Source organism: Mus musculus, chromosome 16, assembly GCF_000001635.26.
Source record: "Mus musculus strain C57BL/6J chromosome 16, GRCm38.p6 C57BL/6J".
NCBI classification, from domain to species: Eukaryota; Metazoa; Chordata; class Mammalia; order Rodentia; family Muridae; genus Mus; species Mus musculus.
The window spans coordinates 37,367,583-37,386,866 of NC_000082.6; the positions used below are offsets into that span (position 1 = coordinate 37,367,583).

General features: G+C 36.9%; 1 protein-coding gene across 11 annotated transcripts in view; it reads right to left on the reverse strand.

Moving 5' to 3' along the window:
- The window catches only part of Stxbp5l (syntaxin binding protein 5-like), a 277,941-nt gene extending 260,508 nt beyond the window's left edge, over window positions 1-17,433 (reverse strand). For 4 of the 11 annotated variants that reach the window (NM_001114611.1, NM_001114612.1, NM_001114613.1 and 1 more), the window contains exons 1-2: window positions 17,228-17,376; window positions 15,930-16,123 (exon numbers count right to left, since the gene is read on the reverse strand). In NM_001114611.1, coding sequence (NP_001108083.1) covers window positions 15,930-16,115 — 186 coding nt within the window. In that variant the 5' untranslated portion in view covers window positions 16,116-16,123; window positions 17,228-17,376. The other 7 variants (XM_006521886.4, XM_006521884.4, XM_030249014.1 and 4 more) reach the window with 5 other exon arrangements.
- Window positions 17,434-19,284: the final 1,851 nt, after the last annotated feature.

Below are 19,284 nucleotides of genomic sequence, written 5' to 3' on the forward strand. Positions count from 1 at the left end.
TCTCCTTTAATTTAGTCTAGGATGCCAGCTCATGGGATGGTGCCAGCCAGTTTCACAGCAGGTCTTCCCACCTCAGTTAGACTTCTGGAAACACCCTCATATACAGCCCCTGAGTTGTGTCTTCTAGGTGATCCTAAATCCAGCCAGATTGACAATGAAAATTAATCATCACTCTCAAGCACGTAAGATGGCAAATCAATTAATAGGTAACCATTGATCTTTATGTCTTTGAGCTTGGTCTCTATAGTTCTAAAAGGCAAATGGTGTACAAATAAATGCATTAGTGGGATAAAACTCAATATCAATATATGCTTTATATTTATTTAAATCTGGCTGCCTACATTTATTTCCCCATTTGTGCTTTCTGGTAAAGATTCAGAATCCTTTCTTGCAGATTTTCAAATGCACTGTATATTATCAGTTATGTATAGCACCTTCCTTCACCTTGAAACATTCTCTCCTTGAGGGAGAGGCAAGGTCATAGAAACTGGATGTAAAGAAAATGGCACAGTTCTGGGACAATGGAAACTTGCAAGATTCTCCAAGACCTTACCCAGCTTTTTATTGACTAAATAACTGTGGGAAAGGAGACTAAACGGTCCTCTTACAGAGAGGAACCTCCTTTGACCTATAGAGCTGCCTGCAAGTTGTGCAAAATGCTCCATGGACATAGCTTTCCCCAGTTATCACCATTATTGAAGTAGGCTTTTTGGTTAGTACAATCATTACTTAGGTCTGCTTAGAGCTGCTTTCTCAAATGAGTAGCCATGGGTGTATTGTCTTTCTCCAGGAAGTCTCTCACACATGTACACAACGTACTATGCAACAACCCACTAGAGCAACCTTTTCCTACCTATAATACAGTACCTATTGATTAACCTTCCCCTATCCCTTCCTTTCTGCTCTCCCAGCCTCTGGTAATCATCATTCTACTCTCAAATTCTATGAGATCAACTGCTTCATGCTCTTCATGTGATTGAGATCTCACAGTACTTTTCTTTCTGTACTTGACCTGTCAATAAAAGTGATGGTCTCAGTCACATCCATAATGTTGGAAATTATAAGATTTCATTCTTTTGTAACTTACTGGTATTAAGATAGATAGATAGATAGATAGATAGATAGATAGATAGATAGATAGATAGATAGATGATAGATAGATAGATAGATAGATAGATAGATAGATAGATAGATCTCTCTCTCTCTCTCTCTCTCTCTCACACACACACACACACACACACACTGCCTCATCCTGGCTACTGTGAATAATACCACAGTGAACACTAGAGTGTGGAAATCTCTTCAATATATTTATAGCATACAAAAATATAGTTTAATGACTTATTGTACAATATACAAAGGCTGAACAAATAAAATAGTTATCTGACTCAGAACTTCTATAACAATTAGCTGAGGAATTCAAAGCCCATCCTTACAACAACCAATCCAGGAACTCAAACCACAAGCTCCCCTGTAATGAGCCCAAAGTAATAAACCATTAGTCAGTGACTGCCAGATCCCCTAAGCTTTGCAGCTTCCTCCCCACAGCACTTATAATTTAATACTTATAAAAGTCAGATGTGTCTCGAACAAACCACATATGATATCTCAATTTTACTTAGCCTGCAAATAACTTTCCACGTCAATGTATCCGAAACCTGCCTTTTGCTTCTTCTTCTTCTTTTTTTTTTCTCACTACAAAGTTCTTCCACTGGCATACCTGCTTTTCATCCTCAGCTGCAAGCAACTGATGTTTGTCCAGTCCCTTGTTATTGCAATCTCTAAATATAGCAATCTTTTTTTTATTATCTGAATGGTGTTCTTTTTAAATTAAAAAAGACCTACTTTTTAAAAGTACTAAAATGTATCTAAAATTCAATAACTGTTGCCTATATTTAGTGTTTGAAATATAGATAATTTGTATTTTCTCTATCTTGCTATATTTTCTATATTGAGCATGTCAATATAAAAAATATAGTTTCCAAAAAAAGATTGGTGAACTACTACTCACAATTAAAAGGAACAAATTACTGGCACATTTAATAGCACAGATAAATTTTTAAACTGTGTTGTATAAAAGGCACTCATATTCTACATATCTGATTCTACTTATATAAACTTTAAAAATTAAAGCTATGATGAAAAGTCAATTCAGATGTTTCTGGAAAGGGGTACAAGTGGAAAAATGACTTTAGAAAGATGGAAAATTTAAGACTATTAAAGAATCCTACATTTTATGTTGTCTGATAACTACAGAGATATAAAGAACTGTCAAATTAATTGAATAGAACATTAAAATCTGTGAAGTGTATACTGTATAAATTATACCTCAAACACTTCCTTCTCTCTATTCTACTCTACTGTTATTTTTAGCTGACAACTCTCAAATATTTAGGCTTAACACCCATTTTTCTTGATATTTATCTTTTGCTCCAAACTTTTTAACCTATTAACTTTTCCTCAGGATGAGATAATCAGTGTTGAAAAATGAAAACCAAAATAAAATTATAGCAAATGTATGATCCTGATTTTTGTTTTGTTTTGTTTTGTTTTGTTTTTCAAAACAGAGTTTCTCTGTGTAACAGCCCCGGTTGTCCTGGAACTCACTTTGTGGACCAGGCTGGCTTCAAACTCACAGACATCCACCTGCCTCTGTCTCCTAAGTGCTGGGATTAAAGACATGTGCCACCACACTCAGCTATGATCCTGCTTTCTATGATGATAGAAATTATTGCATTTTATAATATATATAAACATTAATGATTCACTGAGCAAATAGTTTAAATCATTTTCAGTCCTTTCAAAAGGAGGTTATTACATGAAAAAGAAACTGTGAATCAAAGAATTATTTTCTGTGTCAATGATCTAAATAAAAACATTAGACTCACTTAATGGAGTGAAATCGTGACAAAAAAAAAGGTTTTAGACATCTTTTAGGTTCTCTCATATGGGGATAAAAGAACTTTTAAGCAAGAGAATATACATGAAAATCAAGGTGACCGAAGGACATAGAGAAAATGTGCAAATAAACTATAAGATGCTTCAAAAAGAGCAGAAGCGCCGGGCTGGAGAGATGGCTCAGCAGTTAAGAGCACTGAATGCTTTTCCAGAGGACCTGAGCTCAATTCCCAGCAATCACATGGTGGCTCACAACCATCTGCAATGGGTTCTGATGCCCTGGTCTCTTCTGGTGTGTCTGAAGACAGTTACAATGTACTCATATACATAAAATAAATAAAATAAATCTCTGGGGTTGGGGATTTAGCTCAGTGGTAGAGCACTTGCCTAGCAAGTGCAAGGCCCAGGGTTCGGTCCTCAGCTCTGAGAAAAAAAAAAAAAAAAAAAAAAAGAGCAGAAGCACCAAGGAGGACGGGAAGGACAGCAGCAAATAACTTGATCCATTATAAAACAAGGGGGAATTCCATAACAAATAGAAAATAAATAGTCACATATAGCATGAGTTGTTAATTACAAAAGTATTTAATGGTTTACACAGGGGTGCTTGTCTCTCTCAAATCTATTTTTAAAAAATAAAGATTGCTCAATTAAAGTGCCTCATAGAAGATCCTTGTCTTATACAAAAGCAACTCAGAGTGAGGAAAGAAACTTTTACTATAAAGTCAGAAACTTTGAAACACTAGGAAACCTGAAGGAAAGACTTTGAGGTATAGCAATGGCAAGCAACTTACTAAATACGATTCCATTCGCTCAGGAAATAATAGCCCGAATCAACAAATGGATTGTATCAGCTCTGAAAGGTCTTACACAGCAAAGGAAACAAAGACAACCTCCAAAACAGAGAGAAAAATCCTTGCCAGCTATTCTTTTGACAGAAGATTAATAGCTAGACTGCATAAAGAACTCAAAAAACGCCAAAGAAACAGGCACAGCTGGGGGTGTTGATGCATAACAGAGTGCTTACCCAGCATTATGAGGCCATGACTTTAACACAAGGACCATCAAAAAACCCACAAAAAACAAAAAACAAAAACAAAAAAACAGACTCTTGTCAAAAGAATAAAAATGACCAACAACAATATGAAAAATGCTCAATATCTTTAGTTATTAGGAAAATGCAAATCAAAACTACACTGAGATTTCAGCTCACCCCAATAGAATGACTATTATTAAGGACACAAGAAATCAATCTCTCTCTCTCTCTCTCTCTCTCTCTCTCTCTCTCTCTCACACACACACACACACACACACACACACACACACATTTTTAAGGTTAGTACACAAAGAGATGTGCTTCATCATACATATCTATACATACATGCATGTGATATACTTGTATATATGTATATATGAATACGTATATGTATGTGATATACATATACACACATATGTCACATAAGAGTGATGATGAAGTCCATTACTCTGTGCACTAACCTTAAAAATAAAAGAACTCTGTAGTGTTGTAAATTAGTTTAATTACTATGGAATCAACATGGAAATTTCTTTAAAAACTAAAAATGAACTATGCCATACCATACAGCTGTACCATTCCTTCATATATGCCTAAAGGAATAAAAAAAAAACCAGCATATTATCTGCTTGTCTATGTTTATTGGACATTATACAAAACAGTAAAATTTGGGGATGAACCTAGAAGCCTATGAATAAGTGAATGGTTAAAGAATTTGTGATATAGACACACAGTGAAATGTTATGACTCAACCAGGATGGTTCACAACACATTCGTTATAGGAAGATGAATGTAGCCAGAGAGCACATTAGACAAAGTAAGATATTTTCATGTTTTCTCTCGTGTGGAGTACAAAAAGAGAGAGAGATGACATTAAAGTAGAAGGGGACTATCAAAGAGACAAAATGTGTTGAGTTAAGGAAGGGAAAGGGCCATAAAGTGGTAAGTGGTATCAAAATGTTACATGCCAGTGTGCACAGCCTCTTTGGCAGACCTTTATCTCCAAAAATAGCCACATCACAGTTCATAACAGTAGCAAAATTACAGTTATGAAGTAGCAACAAAAATAATTTTATGGTTGGGGGAGTCACAACAACCTGAGGAACTGTATTAAAGGCCAAGCAATAGGAAGGTTGAGAATCACTGTTATATGCAAATATGAAATAGTCACAGTGAGATCTATTACTCTGTATACAGAGAGGGAGGGAGAGAGGGAGAAATGATAAAGGGAAAAGCAATTTAGGAGCAGGAAGTGGGTAAAGAGGAACAGCCAGAATACCTACAGAAAATACATTGTCATATGAAAATTTATTTTTAAAGTATTTGGTAGAGAGTGAGACATAAACCTATGCTGCTTACATAATAAATGATGTCACCTTCCCACTGACTCACAGAATCACTCTCTACCAGGGATCCCACAGCCACCACAATTGGCTAGGACTCAGAGTCCGCAGTATCAGCCAAAGAAAGGAATACCCACCCAACAAAGATGAAACTAGATATCTGCACAAAGAAACTCTTCAAATGATGTAATTCCAGATGCCTAGACCTCAGTGCAGAAACACAAACATGAACAACAAGATAATATGCCTCCTCTAGAAGCCAGCAACTCCTTTGCAATAGGCCTTGACAAGAGCAATTTTGCTGAAACATGAGACAAGGACTTCAAATAACAATTTTGACTATATTCCAGGAACTTAAAGAGGATATAAATAAAAATGCCTTAATGAAGACAGTGAGAATACAAACAGTTAAATGAAATAATAAAAACAACTCAAGATATGAAAGTAGGATTTAACAACATCAACAACAAGTAGAATCACTAAAGAAAACTTAAATTGGAATTAAATTTTAAAATGAGTAACATCAAACAAAAAAATCTCAGGTATCTGTGCATGTTCAACTCTCATCAGAAAAAAAAAAAAAAAAACTTCTTTCTGTAGTTGGGAATTAACACCTCTAGAGACCCCCAAGCAGACAACATTTGAAGATAAACTCAGTCTTAAATGGGATGTCTTTATCTAACCCCTCCTCTCAAGGCTCAAGGATCTGTGCAGGATACGTGGCAGAAAGATTGTAAGGGCCAAAGGTGATGAATGCCTCCGAGGAAACAGACAGAACCAAGATAGATGCCCAGATTGAACTCAGAAACTGTGTCAGCATACACAAGGCCTGCACAGGTTCAAACCAGACAAAATCCTAGCAGTGACAATGAGAAAAGGACACAAATTCCCTTACCTGGCCAAGAAGCTATTTGCAATCGGAACGTTCAGGGAAAGGGAAAATCAGTTTCCTCCAAAGGAGTGTCACTGTACGGTATATCAATCACACTCCAGGGCAGGCCCAATGCCCGGGAGGAGCTGGCCAAGCAAATGGATGTAATGTTTATTTATTTGTTTGCTTGTTTGCTGGGGAGAGTTTATTTTGTTTTGGCCTTTTTTTTTTTTTGGTCTGACTTTTCTTCTGTTTTGGTTTTTATGTTTTGTTTGCTTTTTCTTCCTTGTTTTAAAGGGAATATAAAGTTTTGGGTGGGTAAAAAGGTAAGGAAGATTTGGGAGGAGTTGAAGGAAGGGATCATAAGAATATGATCAAAATATATTGCATCCAAAAAACTTTAATTAAAACAATTTTAAATACATAAATGATGTCACCAAATTAAGCTGCATAGCTACTACAAAGCACAAAAAGCACTGACTATTACCCCAAATGTTGAAGCAATTCTAATTAAGATGGAAAAAATTCAAAAAATTGTCACAGGATAGCAGAGAAGCGATTTACAGAACCTTTAGGCATAGTGAGCATAGTATTTGTAAATAGAACTTAGTATGTAAACTATACTCTTTATCTGTGTTCTGGTTATCCTCTAACGCCACCCAGTTGAGTTCAAGGGTGTCTACCCTGTGAGTTGAGCCTTGTGTAGGCTACAACTTGGAAGAAATCTAAGTTAGAATTAAAGCCGACTTGAGCCAATTTGTTAGTCTCTGGATCTATAACTTTAAGTGTCCTATGGGTTTAAGTGTCCTTTTCAAACTTCCTTTTGTCTCACTTAAGAGTTTTAAAACTGAATCTAATCCTCTCCCCTTCTAGTAACATATTTTATGTTAGAAGGTTAATATTATTGAATATAAACTGAAGATTCTGTCCTACTTTAACATTGTCATGAGATTAACATCTTGTTAGGAGCTAATATATCTTCATTGTAAATAAAACTGTTTTATAATGATGGTTCTGTAAACTTATCTAATACCAAATAAAGTGAGAATTGTTAGAGAAAACTCACAATTTTCCATATATTTTTGTTGTTATGCCAGAGACATTAGAAATTTGACACTTTCCCCAAATAAAGGCAGTGAAATTAGTTTGCTGTCAGGAAATTTGATTGGATTGCTTAGTGTTCAATCTAACGTGTTTGTTGTGGATTGACTAAAAACCTGACCATTTGAAATTTTTGATTAGTACAGGAATTTAAGAAGCCGTGTTGAGTCTGGGGGAGATGTTTACAGTGTGTGAACATCTAAGTAGGAAGAAAATGTAAAATAAGTATCAGACTCACAGGAGAACTGATGTGAACAAAGGCTCAAACTCTCTTTGAAACACTATTACATTTTTCTGTTTCCTAGCATGCTTAGCAGAACCTACTCCATAGTAGCATCACAAAACAATAGGACTGCTCTGCTCAGATGGACTAATACTTCCCGACCCCTTCAAGGGTATCACTGCATTTAGAAGGCAATTTCAAAAATCAAAAACTTCATCTTGTAGTACAATGAATTATCAGCTGACAATCCAGTGCCTTCCAAATAACTGAAATCATACGCTCCTTTTTATGCAGAAGTCCAGGACAGTATCAAAGGTAATTTTGGCTAGTAAATCAACTCCCTAAAAAAAAAAAAAAAAAAAAAAACATTTCCGCATTTAGTTGACTAGCTGAGAATAATACATATCATGATCATTTTTCAAATTGTACTTAAAAGTAAAGGCTCCTTTCAAATGTCAAAATGTCAAAATATCTTCTTGCCACATCCCTTAAGTAACCATTTATCTTTCATTTAGTGATCTGTCTTCCTAATTATCACAGTGAGTCTATAGGGTACATTTTTAACGTTTTATTGTTTACAGCCAACTTCTATAGACCCTTTAAATGTCACTTCTGTCTTTGGTCATCAGAAAGTTAATCATTCAGCTTACCCAAACTCTTAGGAGTAATTCTACAACATACTTAGTAAATACTCTTAAAATACTAGCATTTTACACGTTTTGAAAGATTGCCCCTTTAGGCATTAAAAAATAAATTGAGAAACATTATCCCCTTTCAAAAAAAAATTTTTTTAAAAAGCATCACTACAGATAAGAAACTTTAGTAAAAACATTTTGATGTGTAGGGATAAATTTTTCAATTTTCTCTTATTAGAAAAAGTTTAAATGTAAAGACATTAACAAAGGAAAATATATCATACTTTTATTGGATATAGTATATGTTATTTAGAGATGTTAAGCATCTTTTAATTTGTTTGACTTTTTAATGATTTATTTATTTATATTTTATGTGCATTGGTGTTTTGCCTGTCTGCATGTCTGTATGAAAGTATCAGAACACATAGAACTGGAGTTACAGGCAGTTGTGAGCTGCCTTGTGAGTGCTGGGAATCGAACCTGAGTCCTCTGGAAGAGTGACCAGTGCTCTTAACCACTGATCTACCTCCCCAGCCCCAATTTGTTTATTTAATTGATTGGAAGTTTCATGGTTTCACGTATAGCCAGGCTGGTCTTGAACTTGTGATGCTCCTGAAACAACCTCAGAAGTTCTGTGATTACAAGCATGTGCTTCCACACCTGAATGTGATTATTAAATGTTTATGCAAATGTTTTTACATAACTATAACTTAGCAAATCAATACAACCACTATAGTACTGAAAGTGAATAAATTTAATCCTATGATTTTTTTTCTGCAATCACATCTTCAAGTGAAGCCAGAAGGATATATGGAAAAAATACACAAAACTTCAAGAAATAAGAATTTCACTTACTTACTAGTAAATAATCCTATAGATAAGTATGTAGATTACTTATATAATATTTTAAATGAACTCTTTTAAAGATATAAGCAAAACATTATTGACAACACTGTTTTCTTTAGGAACATTAGAAATCCCATACTAAATGAGTTCATTAATTCTATTTGTTAATAATAGATGAGCACCAAAGGATCGTTTGTGGAAACTGTTCTCTATGATGACTTTTAACATGCTTCCTTTATCTATAATCCCTTACTCAAGCATGCCCCTTCACTCTTATGCTCTCAAAATAAGCCAAATAGAAAGTCTAGGATCTAGAACAATCTGGCTTTGGTTATTTTTTAAAACTGGATTTATATTTTGGTTTTTCAGATTCTTAACACCACAGTTCTGATTATAGCTTGATTCTTCCTGATTTTCCCCATCACCATTGTTTTTTATTACCTCTTCTATTTTGAGGGATTACAGTATAATCGTGTCATTCCCCCTTCCTTTCCTACGTCCAAACTGTCACATATATGCCTTCTTGATCTTTTTCCAAATTTATGGCATTGTCCTTCATCAATTTTATATGTATATATACTCACTAATTTTGTATATTTACATATCTATGCACACACATACACATGAAAACATGCATGTTTACAGGGCAATCCCTCTTCTACTGTCAATTTTAGTGACATAATCATGAAGCCACTGTCAGTTGTTGTAGCTGTACCCATAGTGAGTGATTCTAACTTTTATTCTACCAGTTTGTGACTATAGAAGTGGATCAGTGCTTTTCAGGGAATCTTTTACTGATGTTCTCATGCATAAAGATTACAGAAACATGAAGCTATGGTTATGTCCTTGTGTCAGTCTCAATTATGTAACCATGCAAGTGAAACACGATGAAATCAGGAGATGAGGAGACATTGAAAATCTTGAGAGAGTGAGAGTAGGAAGGCATACATGCAGGTCTGGATCTCTGAACTCTTCAGGGTTCTAAAAATCCTAACTTACTGTAGCCCATGTATAAACTTCTATTTTCTTGCTTGGAAGAGTATTCTGTCTTATCTAGTATAAGGATTACAACTATAGATCAGAAATTATACTAATTACCTATATATTGGCTCTAAAACTGTGATCATTTATTTAAAAGCTTTATAAATGTTTATTAACAGTGAATTAGCCAATTTAAGAGCTTTTACAAAACTTTAGTGATTATGACATCTGTTAATAGTCATATATTTAGATTGTCAGTTTTTAAAATTAGATCTGAAACATCTCATGTGCTTGGGATTATCAATCTAATACTTTGAACCATTTCTCTGGTTATTTGGAAACAAAAATGTTCTTAATACTCTATACAATAAAACCTAAAATAAATTTACTTTATAGCCCCCCACTATTTTTAAAATTATATACCACATTTATAACGTAGAAGCCCGCTCAATGATTTTCTTTTCTTTCTGTAATAGTTTATTTCACAAAAATATTTTCCCAAGAAATGGTTCAAAATAACATCTACTTTGTTGTGAATAAGCTAATATTTTCCTGTTCCTTTTCATTCATTCACTGACTCAGTAAGAATCTGACTACATTTTACATGGAAAGTGCTGTTCTATACATAATAGAAATGTATATTAAAACATAAATGCCTGCCTCTGTAGAGTTTATATTGTAAAGAGAAAAGCAAACAGCACACACGTGTGCGCCCTTTTACTAATGAGTTACTCTAATAATTACCAAGACAAAGTTATCCTAATGCTAGTAGAGAGTGAAGGAGTTGAGCTGAGCACTGGTCGATGAGGCCCTCTCTGAAATGGTAGCAGACTCAGTACTGAATGGTGTGAAGGAGGCAGATAAAGCAAAAGGAGCAACTACCTAGGAGTCTGGGATGAGGCAGGGAACAGGCTGTTCTAAGTAAAGAATGGATGTAAAAAGCCTTGTGGGAGAAGTTATGGTTGAGAACCAGCAAGAAGGACCAGGTCAGTGAGAGTATGAAAAAATGTAACGGTCCAAAATAGTTTTTGTCAAGAGGCAGGTGATCTGCAGCTTTAGAAGCTATAGTAGAACTTTAAGTTTGTTTTTCTTATTTGCTGAGACAGGGTCCCATTGTCTATATCTGCCTGGTCTGGAACTCACACAGAGAGATTTGCCTGCCTCTGCCTACCAGGTGCTAGGATTAAAGGTGTCCATCACCATGCCTGGCCTTATTATTTTATTTTTATGAGAAATGGAAAGCCATTTGGAGAATTTGAATAGGAACAGTATATGATTTAAATTATAAAAGTTTCTCCTACCAGTTAAAAAACAAGATAGTAGGGAGGCCTGAGTGAAATTGGAGAGAACACGGAATGCTATATGGTAGCAGCCCACACAGGAAATTTGGGGGGCTTTGATCTAGGTAGCGGAATAGAAAGTGAAGAGATGTGATCATATTTAGCATATTTTGAATGAAGAGTTAAGGAAAAAAAATCTACCTTTTCAAAGTCTCAGATTCCTTAGGAATTTATCATATTGGCTTTTCATAAAATAAAAAAATAATCTAGATGTAAGAACTGAAAAAATAGTGTTGAAATTGTTAGCTATGTTGGGAAACCTCAGGGTTTAAATTCTCCGACCTCTTATGTTTTATCAATAGAATTTAAATAGCTGTGCCTTCCTTACATGGCTATTATGAAGGTCCAATAGAATACTTCATAACTGAAGTTTCCAAACTAATTTTAACTTAATCAACCTGCTAGATTAGCAAGAATTCTTTTTCACTGTAAAACATACCCATAAAAACTAATGGCTCACTAAATGCTAAAATCTAGTAAGTTGCTCTCCAGTAAAAACATCAAATTGAAATGTGGATACATTAACTATAGGATAAAAATATTATATATAGAAAATATTTAATATATAAATGTGAGTTGATACTAAGCTTGCTTCATAAACATATTACATCACTTGAAAAAAAAAACAACTAAGGCATTGTGCAAATGAATTTGGAATGGAAGACAAATCCACCCAGAATTTATAGAATTCTAATCAAAGAACCAATACTTAGCAACGGAAAACTATTTGTTATTCGCCAAGTGATTTTCAAAGTGGTACACATTTATATGGTTTTCAAATAAATTAAAATGTTTACTACTATGTATATTTCCAGTGAGAATAAAATAGAGCACAATCTGCGCTTCTGGTGGACCTGAGTTTGCCAGAACCTATGCAAATGCTTCACAATCGCCTATACGTCCAGTCCCAGTGGATCCAATGCCTCTGTAGACACACACACATACACACACACACACACACACACACACACACACACATACATGGACATATACATATATACACATAATTTAAAATAAATCTTTGGGCTGCAGAGATGCCTGGCAGGCAGGAACATTGACTGCTCTTCTGGAGGATCCAGTTGGATTCCCAGCACCTATATGGGTGGCTTATAACCATCTGTAAGCCCAGTTCCTGGGAATCCAGTCCCTTCTTCTGGCCTCCATGGGCACAAGACATACAAGTAGTGCATATATACATTTACTTACACACACACACACACACACACACACACACACACACAGGAAAACACCCAAACAAAATAAAAATGAAAACTGTTTAATACATGATTATTAACAGTATTTTTACCTTATCCTATTTTTAGTTAAGCAACCAGTGATGTATATTATTCCTTCTTCTGTAATAAAACATACTAGTCGCTAGTCCGCAATATTAACTGTACCTAAGAATCTCCTGTGGGCCTTTTATTTAGTGCCAATCCCTGGGCCTTCTCTTTGGATATTTTGGTTCTTTAACACCGGAAAGAGGCAAGAACTCATTGAGTGCCACTAGTCTGTCAACAGTGGACATTCAAAGCAACTAACTGAGATATAAAAGCAAAACACTGCATTTGCTTTTCAGAGATTTTACACTGGAAAGGCAGAAACATTTTAAAAGATAAAGTGAACAGAGGCAGTGGTCAGGACTGGTCTCACAGAGGTTGTCATTAAATTATATGGTAAAGGCTAACTGAGAGTTCTCCAACTGTACATCTGGGATAATTATTCTAAAGGAAGTCATGGACAAGCACTGCACATGACAATGTGATGCTTTGGAGCAGTGTAATATGCCAAGGGAACCAAGGAAATAGATAGAGTTAGGAAGGTAAACAGGGCACCTTTCTGAAGAGAACCATATGAAAAATCAAGATTAAAAAGATTAAGTTTTAATGTATAAAGCAGTGTTTTCAAGATGAGTAATTTTCACAAAATTCAAATTCAAGAGGAGTAGTTGGTGTATGTTGCGAATAGCTGAGGCAGTGGGCACTCAAGGGCACATACTGAACCTAAAAGATTACAATAAACTGGTATGTTAGCCTGTCTCTCTACTCCTGAGCATTTTCCATGTATTATGAGGAACTTAGCTTTACATTCCTTAAGATCAACAAATACCCTATACCTGCCTAAGAGTATTACACAAAACACAAAATTTAAAAAAAAAGTATTGATTGGCAGTACAGCTTGTTATAATTCATCAAATAAACTTAAGTTAATAAAACATCACATTTATTTGTCTTAATTGATTTTACTGGAGTATAACAAAAGACTTTTGTTTCTAGAGAACTACTGCTCTCTGGAAACTAACATAGAATTCCTGCCAAACAAATCACATTGCATTCGGGTAATCACATTATTACAACAAAATGAAGTATAATAAGGTAAAATATGAAGTGAGGATAGATCAGAATGTATTTTCAAGACACAAATCAAGAAAGTAAGATGCAAGGAATGAGTACCGGGGATGGGAAATGGCACAAAATTCAGAAACACAGAGCAAATAGGATCTGAGGATTCAGATGGTCGAGGGAGGCTTGGTGGGGAACAGAATCTGGATTTACACTTCAGTTTTAGCCACAATAAAAAGATAAAAGTGTCCAGAAGGTGCTGATGTCTTATCATTCACAAAAGAATCTTCTCTGCACACTTGATCAGTAAGCCTAAAAGAAGTCCTCATCCCAATGACAGCTCTAATTTTGCTTTTTCCTTAATCTACTTTATATATCCATTATAGACTATGCTACCTATAATATAGTTACATAATCACTTTTTAAATTAACTGTAGTCCTAGTCAAATATACTATTGTGTTTTCCATACTTGGTGTGACTGCAGTACAATTACTGCATAGCTAATACAACTGTCTAACCTCATAGTTTATTTGAAACTTATTACCCTAAATATAAAGTATATTATAATGGCTATATTTGTTCTACAACAAACAAGGTATCTTTTCAACTTCAAAAATATAAATATTTTATCACCCCTCTCACCCTGTGTATTCTCTTCACCGTCTTGTCTTCTCAAATTCTAATAAGCTTTCTTTCATATAAGGAAAATAGAAATATTTATTCTCATACTGCAAATGCAGGAAACAAGGTTCCAAGAAGAAAAACATATCTTGCCCGTGATAATATGGCTGGCAAATGGCAGGGCTTAAAATGTTTAAAAAAAAAAACTTATTCATAGGCCATTGTCCTTCCTACCATGCCATATGTATCAGACATAGACCATACTTAACTTCTGCCACTTGTCATGACCACTCTTTTCTTAAGAAACTTGGAGGTAACCGTGTGCTGCACTTTATTTCCAGCATTTACACATACATACCTCTGAATTTATTTCATTTAAAAATTTCTCTACTTGCTTTACAGCCTCTACTGTTCATCATCCATCTGGTTTGAGTCTACCTGCTCTATACTAATTTTATCTGAAATAAAATTCTCCTGCATCACTATCACGTTCATTACTTGAGGGTATTAGGATTTTTTTTCAGAATATGGGAAAGGAAATAGAAATAAATAATCAAGACATGATTCTCCTGTGTAGCAATTCAAATTTGGCTTCCAGGGCTCTTTCACATATTTGTTTCAGAACCGCTATTAAGTTCTTCCTTAACTGATATAATATCTATTACTTCATATTGTATTCAAATTTCACACAATTGATTAAATCTATTTAATTCTAAATAAACTTGGGCCTTAAGTAAACTAATAACTATAGATTTGATGTTTTTATAATAAACTTTCTAGGAAGAGCTGAGACAATGACTGAAACTTAACCTGATTTTTCTTATTATGTATTTATATTATGTATTCAATCACATTTATAAAACTATATTCATTTATATCATACAAATGACTTAAAGGTGGTTTTTTTTCTCATATAAGTCATATCAAAATTACACTGAAAGGTAACACCCAAAAAGAGCAATGAAGAAAATATACCATCTCATAAAGTAATACTATAATATCTTTATATAGCAATGTTACATTTTTTTTTTTTTACTATTTCTCATCTTCTTTCCCTGTCCAAAATTCTGCTTGTTCATTGGAAGCTCAAAATCAAAGTATAATGGCCTAAATGTTTTCCTCTGAATCAGAACACGTTGCTTTGCTTTTCTGGGAATTCTGAGTTCTCACAAGAATTGAGCCCATAGGATTTGTATGCTTATCAAGGGTCTAAGATCCCTTTTTTTCTAATATCTAGAATTTTAGAACACTGTCACTGGGCACATTAATCTATTATCTACTTAATTCTAGCAACATGTTGAGAGCCTTATTCATTTTACAACTAGACAGAGAAAAGGAATAACAGTTTCTCAGAATGAAAACCCAGGAAGCCAAATGGCTGTCATTTCTCCTTCAGTTTAGTACGTATACACAAACGTATTTTGTCCACTTATTTGGCTTTAACACCTTGGAAATACTACTTTTTGTGTGTCTTTTCCTTCTCTTTAAAATACCATTGTTGCTTATAAACCGATGCCAAAGTTAATATCTAAAGTGTTTTTATTCATTCAAATCAACTTAGTACTAGGCTCTTTGATACTGACGTCTCAACAATTTCCAGCCCTGCAAATGTATGTGTGTGTGTGTGTGTGTCTCCTTGTTTCTTCACAACAGTAAAGTAGAAATATAACAGGCCCTAAAGCCAATTCAAAACTTACCTTGCAAATCTGGAAATAGTCTGAAGTCAGGCTTTCCTGAATTTCCTCTCTCGGAAGCCCTGCAGTCCCTCCTGGATGGACAGAGCCACTTCCAGCCCCACCACTGTTACTGCCACTGCTGCTACCACTGCCAGGGGAAGAGGCAGTTAAGCCATCCAAAACTTTTCGGAAATTAAACTTCTTCATTTTAAACACTGTCGAAAAATTAAAAGGAAAAGAGAAGTGGTCACAAACATGGAATTTTACGGGGCAAAAGCCTCTATCTTTTCATTAGTCAAGGCAGGAGTAGCTAGTCCCCATTTTATGAGCATTGGATGTAATCGACGGGGAAGAGGGGTTCGGGCTTCATGTCCTCAAATTTTAACTTTAAAAGGGATATCTTTATAAGATAAAGAGAACACAACTCCAAGAGCAACAGTATTCCTTCCTTCGCACATTCAGATTTTCAAGGGCTTTATCCCCAGCTGTAGCTATGCTTTATCAGCACTGGGGTAAAAATAAAAGGCCGTGTCATCATCGTCATTAGCATTATATCATCATTATTATACAATCAAACCAGAGCCCAACAGACCAAGACCCTATGGACTGTTCTGAAAGGGGGGCTTTCCTTCTTCAGGGTCAACTCATAAATTTTTATTATCGGAAAAAACGATGTTGTAGGGGAACCAGTATTTACTCTTCCACCATGTTTGGGGCTCCCCCCCACACAATCCCATCATCTTCAAAGCTTCCTTTTTCTCAATAGAAACTAGGGGACAGGAAAAAAAATGGCTTTTTTCCATCCCATATACCCAAAAACCTAGACCCCAAAACATCTGCGGTGACTCACGGCCACAGCCGACGGGAGGGGCGAGCGGGGACCGCCTGCCTCCACCTGTCCCCAGCTCCTCTCTTCTGCCCCTCTCCCGCCTCTGGTCTCCCGTGTCCCCTCCCCGCCCGGCTCCCCCTCTGCACAGCAGCGGCTCTCCGGGGGATGTGAGGCGGTGACGCCTGCGGCCCGAGTCCCGCCTCAGCCTGCGGGGCGCGCAGAGCTGGCTCTCTCGCTCCCTCCCAGCCAAGCAGGGCGCTGAGGCTACCACCGCGGGCTACGAGCCCTGGAGCCCTCACAGACAGCCGGGAAGCCACACGCACCTCAGACAGCTGCGCGGGCGCGCTCTCCCTCTTGCACAGGCACACACACACACACACACACACACACACACACACACACACACACACACACACAGGCGTGCGCACAGGTGTGAGGGCAAGCCGCGATGGGACAGCACGGGTGTCCCTGGGGACCCCAGACTTAGCACCTTCCTCAGACGCCACTAGCCGCCGGCCAGCCCGTGAGGCGGAGGGCGCGGAGGCTGCAGGCTCACAGGCGGGCGAAGGTCCAGCCCGGATCCGGCCGCTTCTCGGGTCCCTCTGGTCCTGGTGCCTGGCGCTCTCCGAGGTCCTAACCGAGCGGGCGGGTCTGTCTCAGGCTCCGCCCCCGCCGTGGGAGGTAGGCCCCGCCCCAGTCGGCCCGCACCCTCCTCCCTCCCAGACTCTCGCGCCGGGGGCGGGGCACTCTGGGCACCAGGGGGGCGGGACATCCTCTCGCCAATCACAAGCTCCACTGACCTAAGTCTTAGGGATTCCAGGCAGGAAAGAAGTTTGGGGATAGGTCAGAGAAAAAGCCAGTGACAGGAGGAGGGGATCATTTAGGAAAGTAGGTGATGTATTTGATTGACAGCCATACTAGCCAGTATGCCTTGGCGCCGTGCTTTGGGGGCTGTAATTGGTGCTACCTGTTGAAGGACGCAAGTGTGAATCAATAGAATGCTTGCAAGCTTGAGAACTTGCGCTCCGGGAGTCCCAGGCTGCAGAAAGGGTTACCTTAGGTCGTGCTCTGGACTGTATTGTGGACCCGGCTTTTGGACCGGGCTTATTTTGCAGCCTTCCCCCACCCCCCAGCACCCCTTGAATCTATTTCTGCTCACCAGGGCCAGGTGCATCTAATAGACGATCTCGCTGCCCTGCTATATGCGTTGAACGTAGATTTGTAAATAATCCCTACAAACTGTTAGTTCTCTCCATTAAGTCATCTGTACCAAAATGAATTGGTTTTCGGTGGAAATGTTGGCTTCCAAATCTTAAGGAAATGATTTGCCTACTTTATACAGCCTATGGAAATAGACCAGCGTTCCCCTTCTCCACATAGACAAATTAAATTTTTGAGGAAACATTTCTCTCAAATCATGACAAGATGCATCTTAAGCTTTTTTCTCATTTGAATCATTTTGGAAAATACTCTATTCCATACAGGAAAAAGAAACATCGCACCATTGTGAAGAAGGTGATGTAGTTCTGAGCCCTGACTGGCTTTTGGTAAAAGGCTCAAGGTCCATAACTAACTGTACACTTTAATCTAAGCAACAGGGATCATTAGAAATCGTCCCAAATATTTACTGTCCTACATCTTAGGTATGAAACACCACTTCCAGACCCATCCCTTTCTCTGTCAGAGATGAGAGGGGAGAAAGGGAAGACTTGAATGCCTTATGAATTACTCAGGCAAATAGCAAAGAAACCATGGCGATCAAATCGCGCTCAGATTTTCGGAAACTCAGCTCGGTATTCACATTCTCATTTTGAATGTTCTACTCCTTAACACTTGCAGCACTTCTTTTTGTAACCCTCTCACACTTTCACGGTCAAACCCAGATAGTGATTTTCTTAATAACCATTAAGGAGTAGAACTTTGTGCTTCTAGTTAATTTAGTACCTGGCACAGTATTTCTCTTAGAAAGAGCATTCAAAGGGCTTTAGACAATGGATTAGTTACTGGCTATAAGATAAAGATTTATGAGATGATATCTAACTTATCATGCTTGGGAGGAGTGAAAAATAAGTATGGAAACAAATTTCATATGTGTTATAAACTGGATCTTGAAGTGCTTCTAAATCCTATATCAGATACCTAACAATACCTGTCTTTTGCTGTCTCCTGTTGCCTTTTTTTTTTTTTTTTTTTTCCTTTCTGGCCCATTGTTCATTTCCAAACATCGGAGTTAATGAGAGCTAAAAGATTTTCTTCCTCTTTTTACGTCTAGCTTTTCTTTGAAAGGAGGCGATTTGGTGAGTTAACCATTATTAAATAGAGTGATGGATTTAGAATGCTTTCTTTGCTTCAGCAAAATTTGACCTACCTACTTAAGGGTCAATATGAAAACAAGCCCACAGCATGTGGAGGTCTGGCCTTTTGGTAAAAGTGAAGGAAGAAGATATTCCAGTTCAGCAAAGAGACATAAAATGTTTACAAACAAAACTTAGGTCACTCATCACAAGCATCATACTATCACAAATGTATTCTATGAAAAAAAAAAAA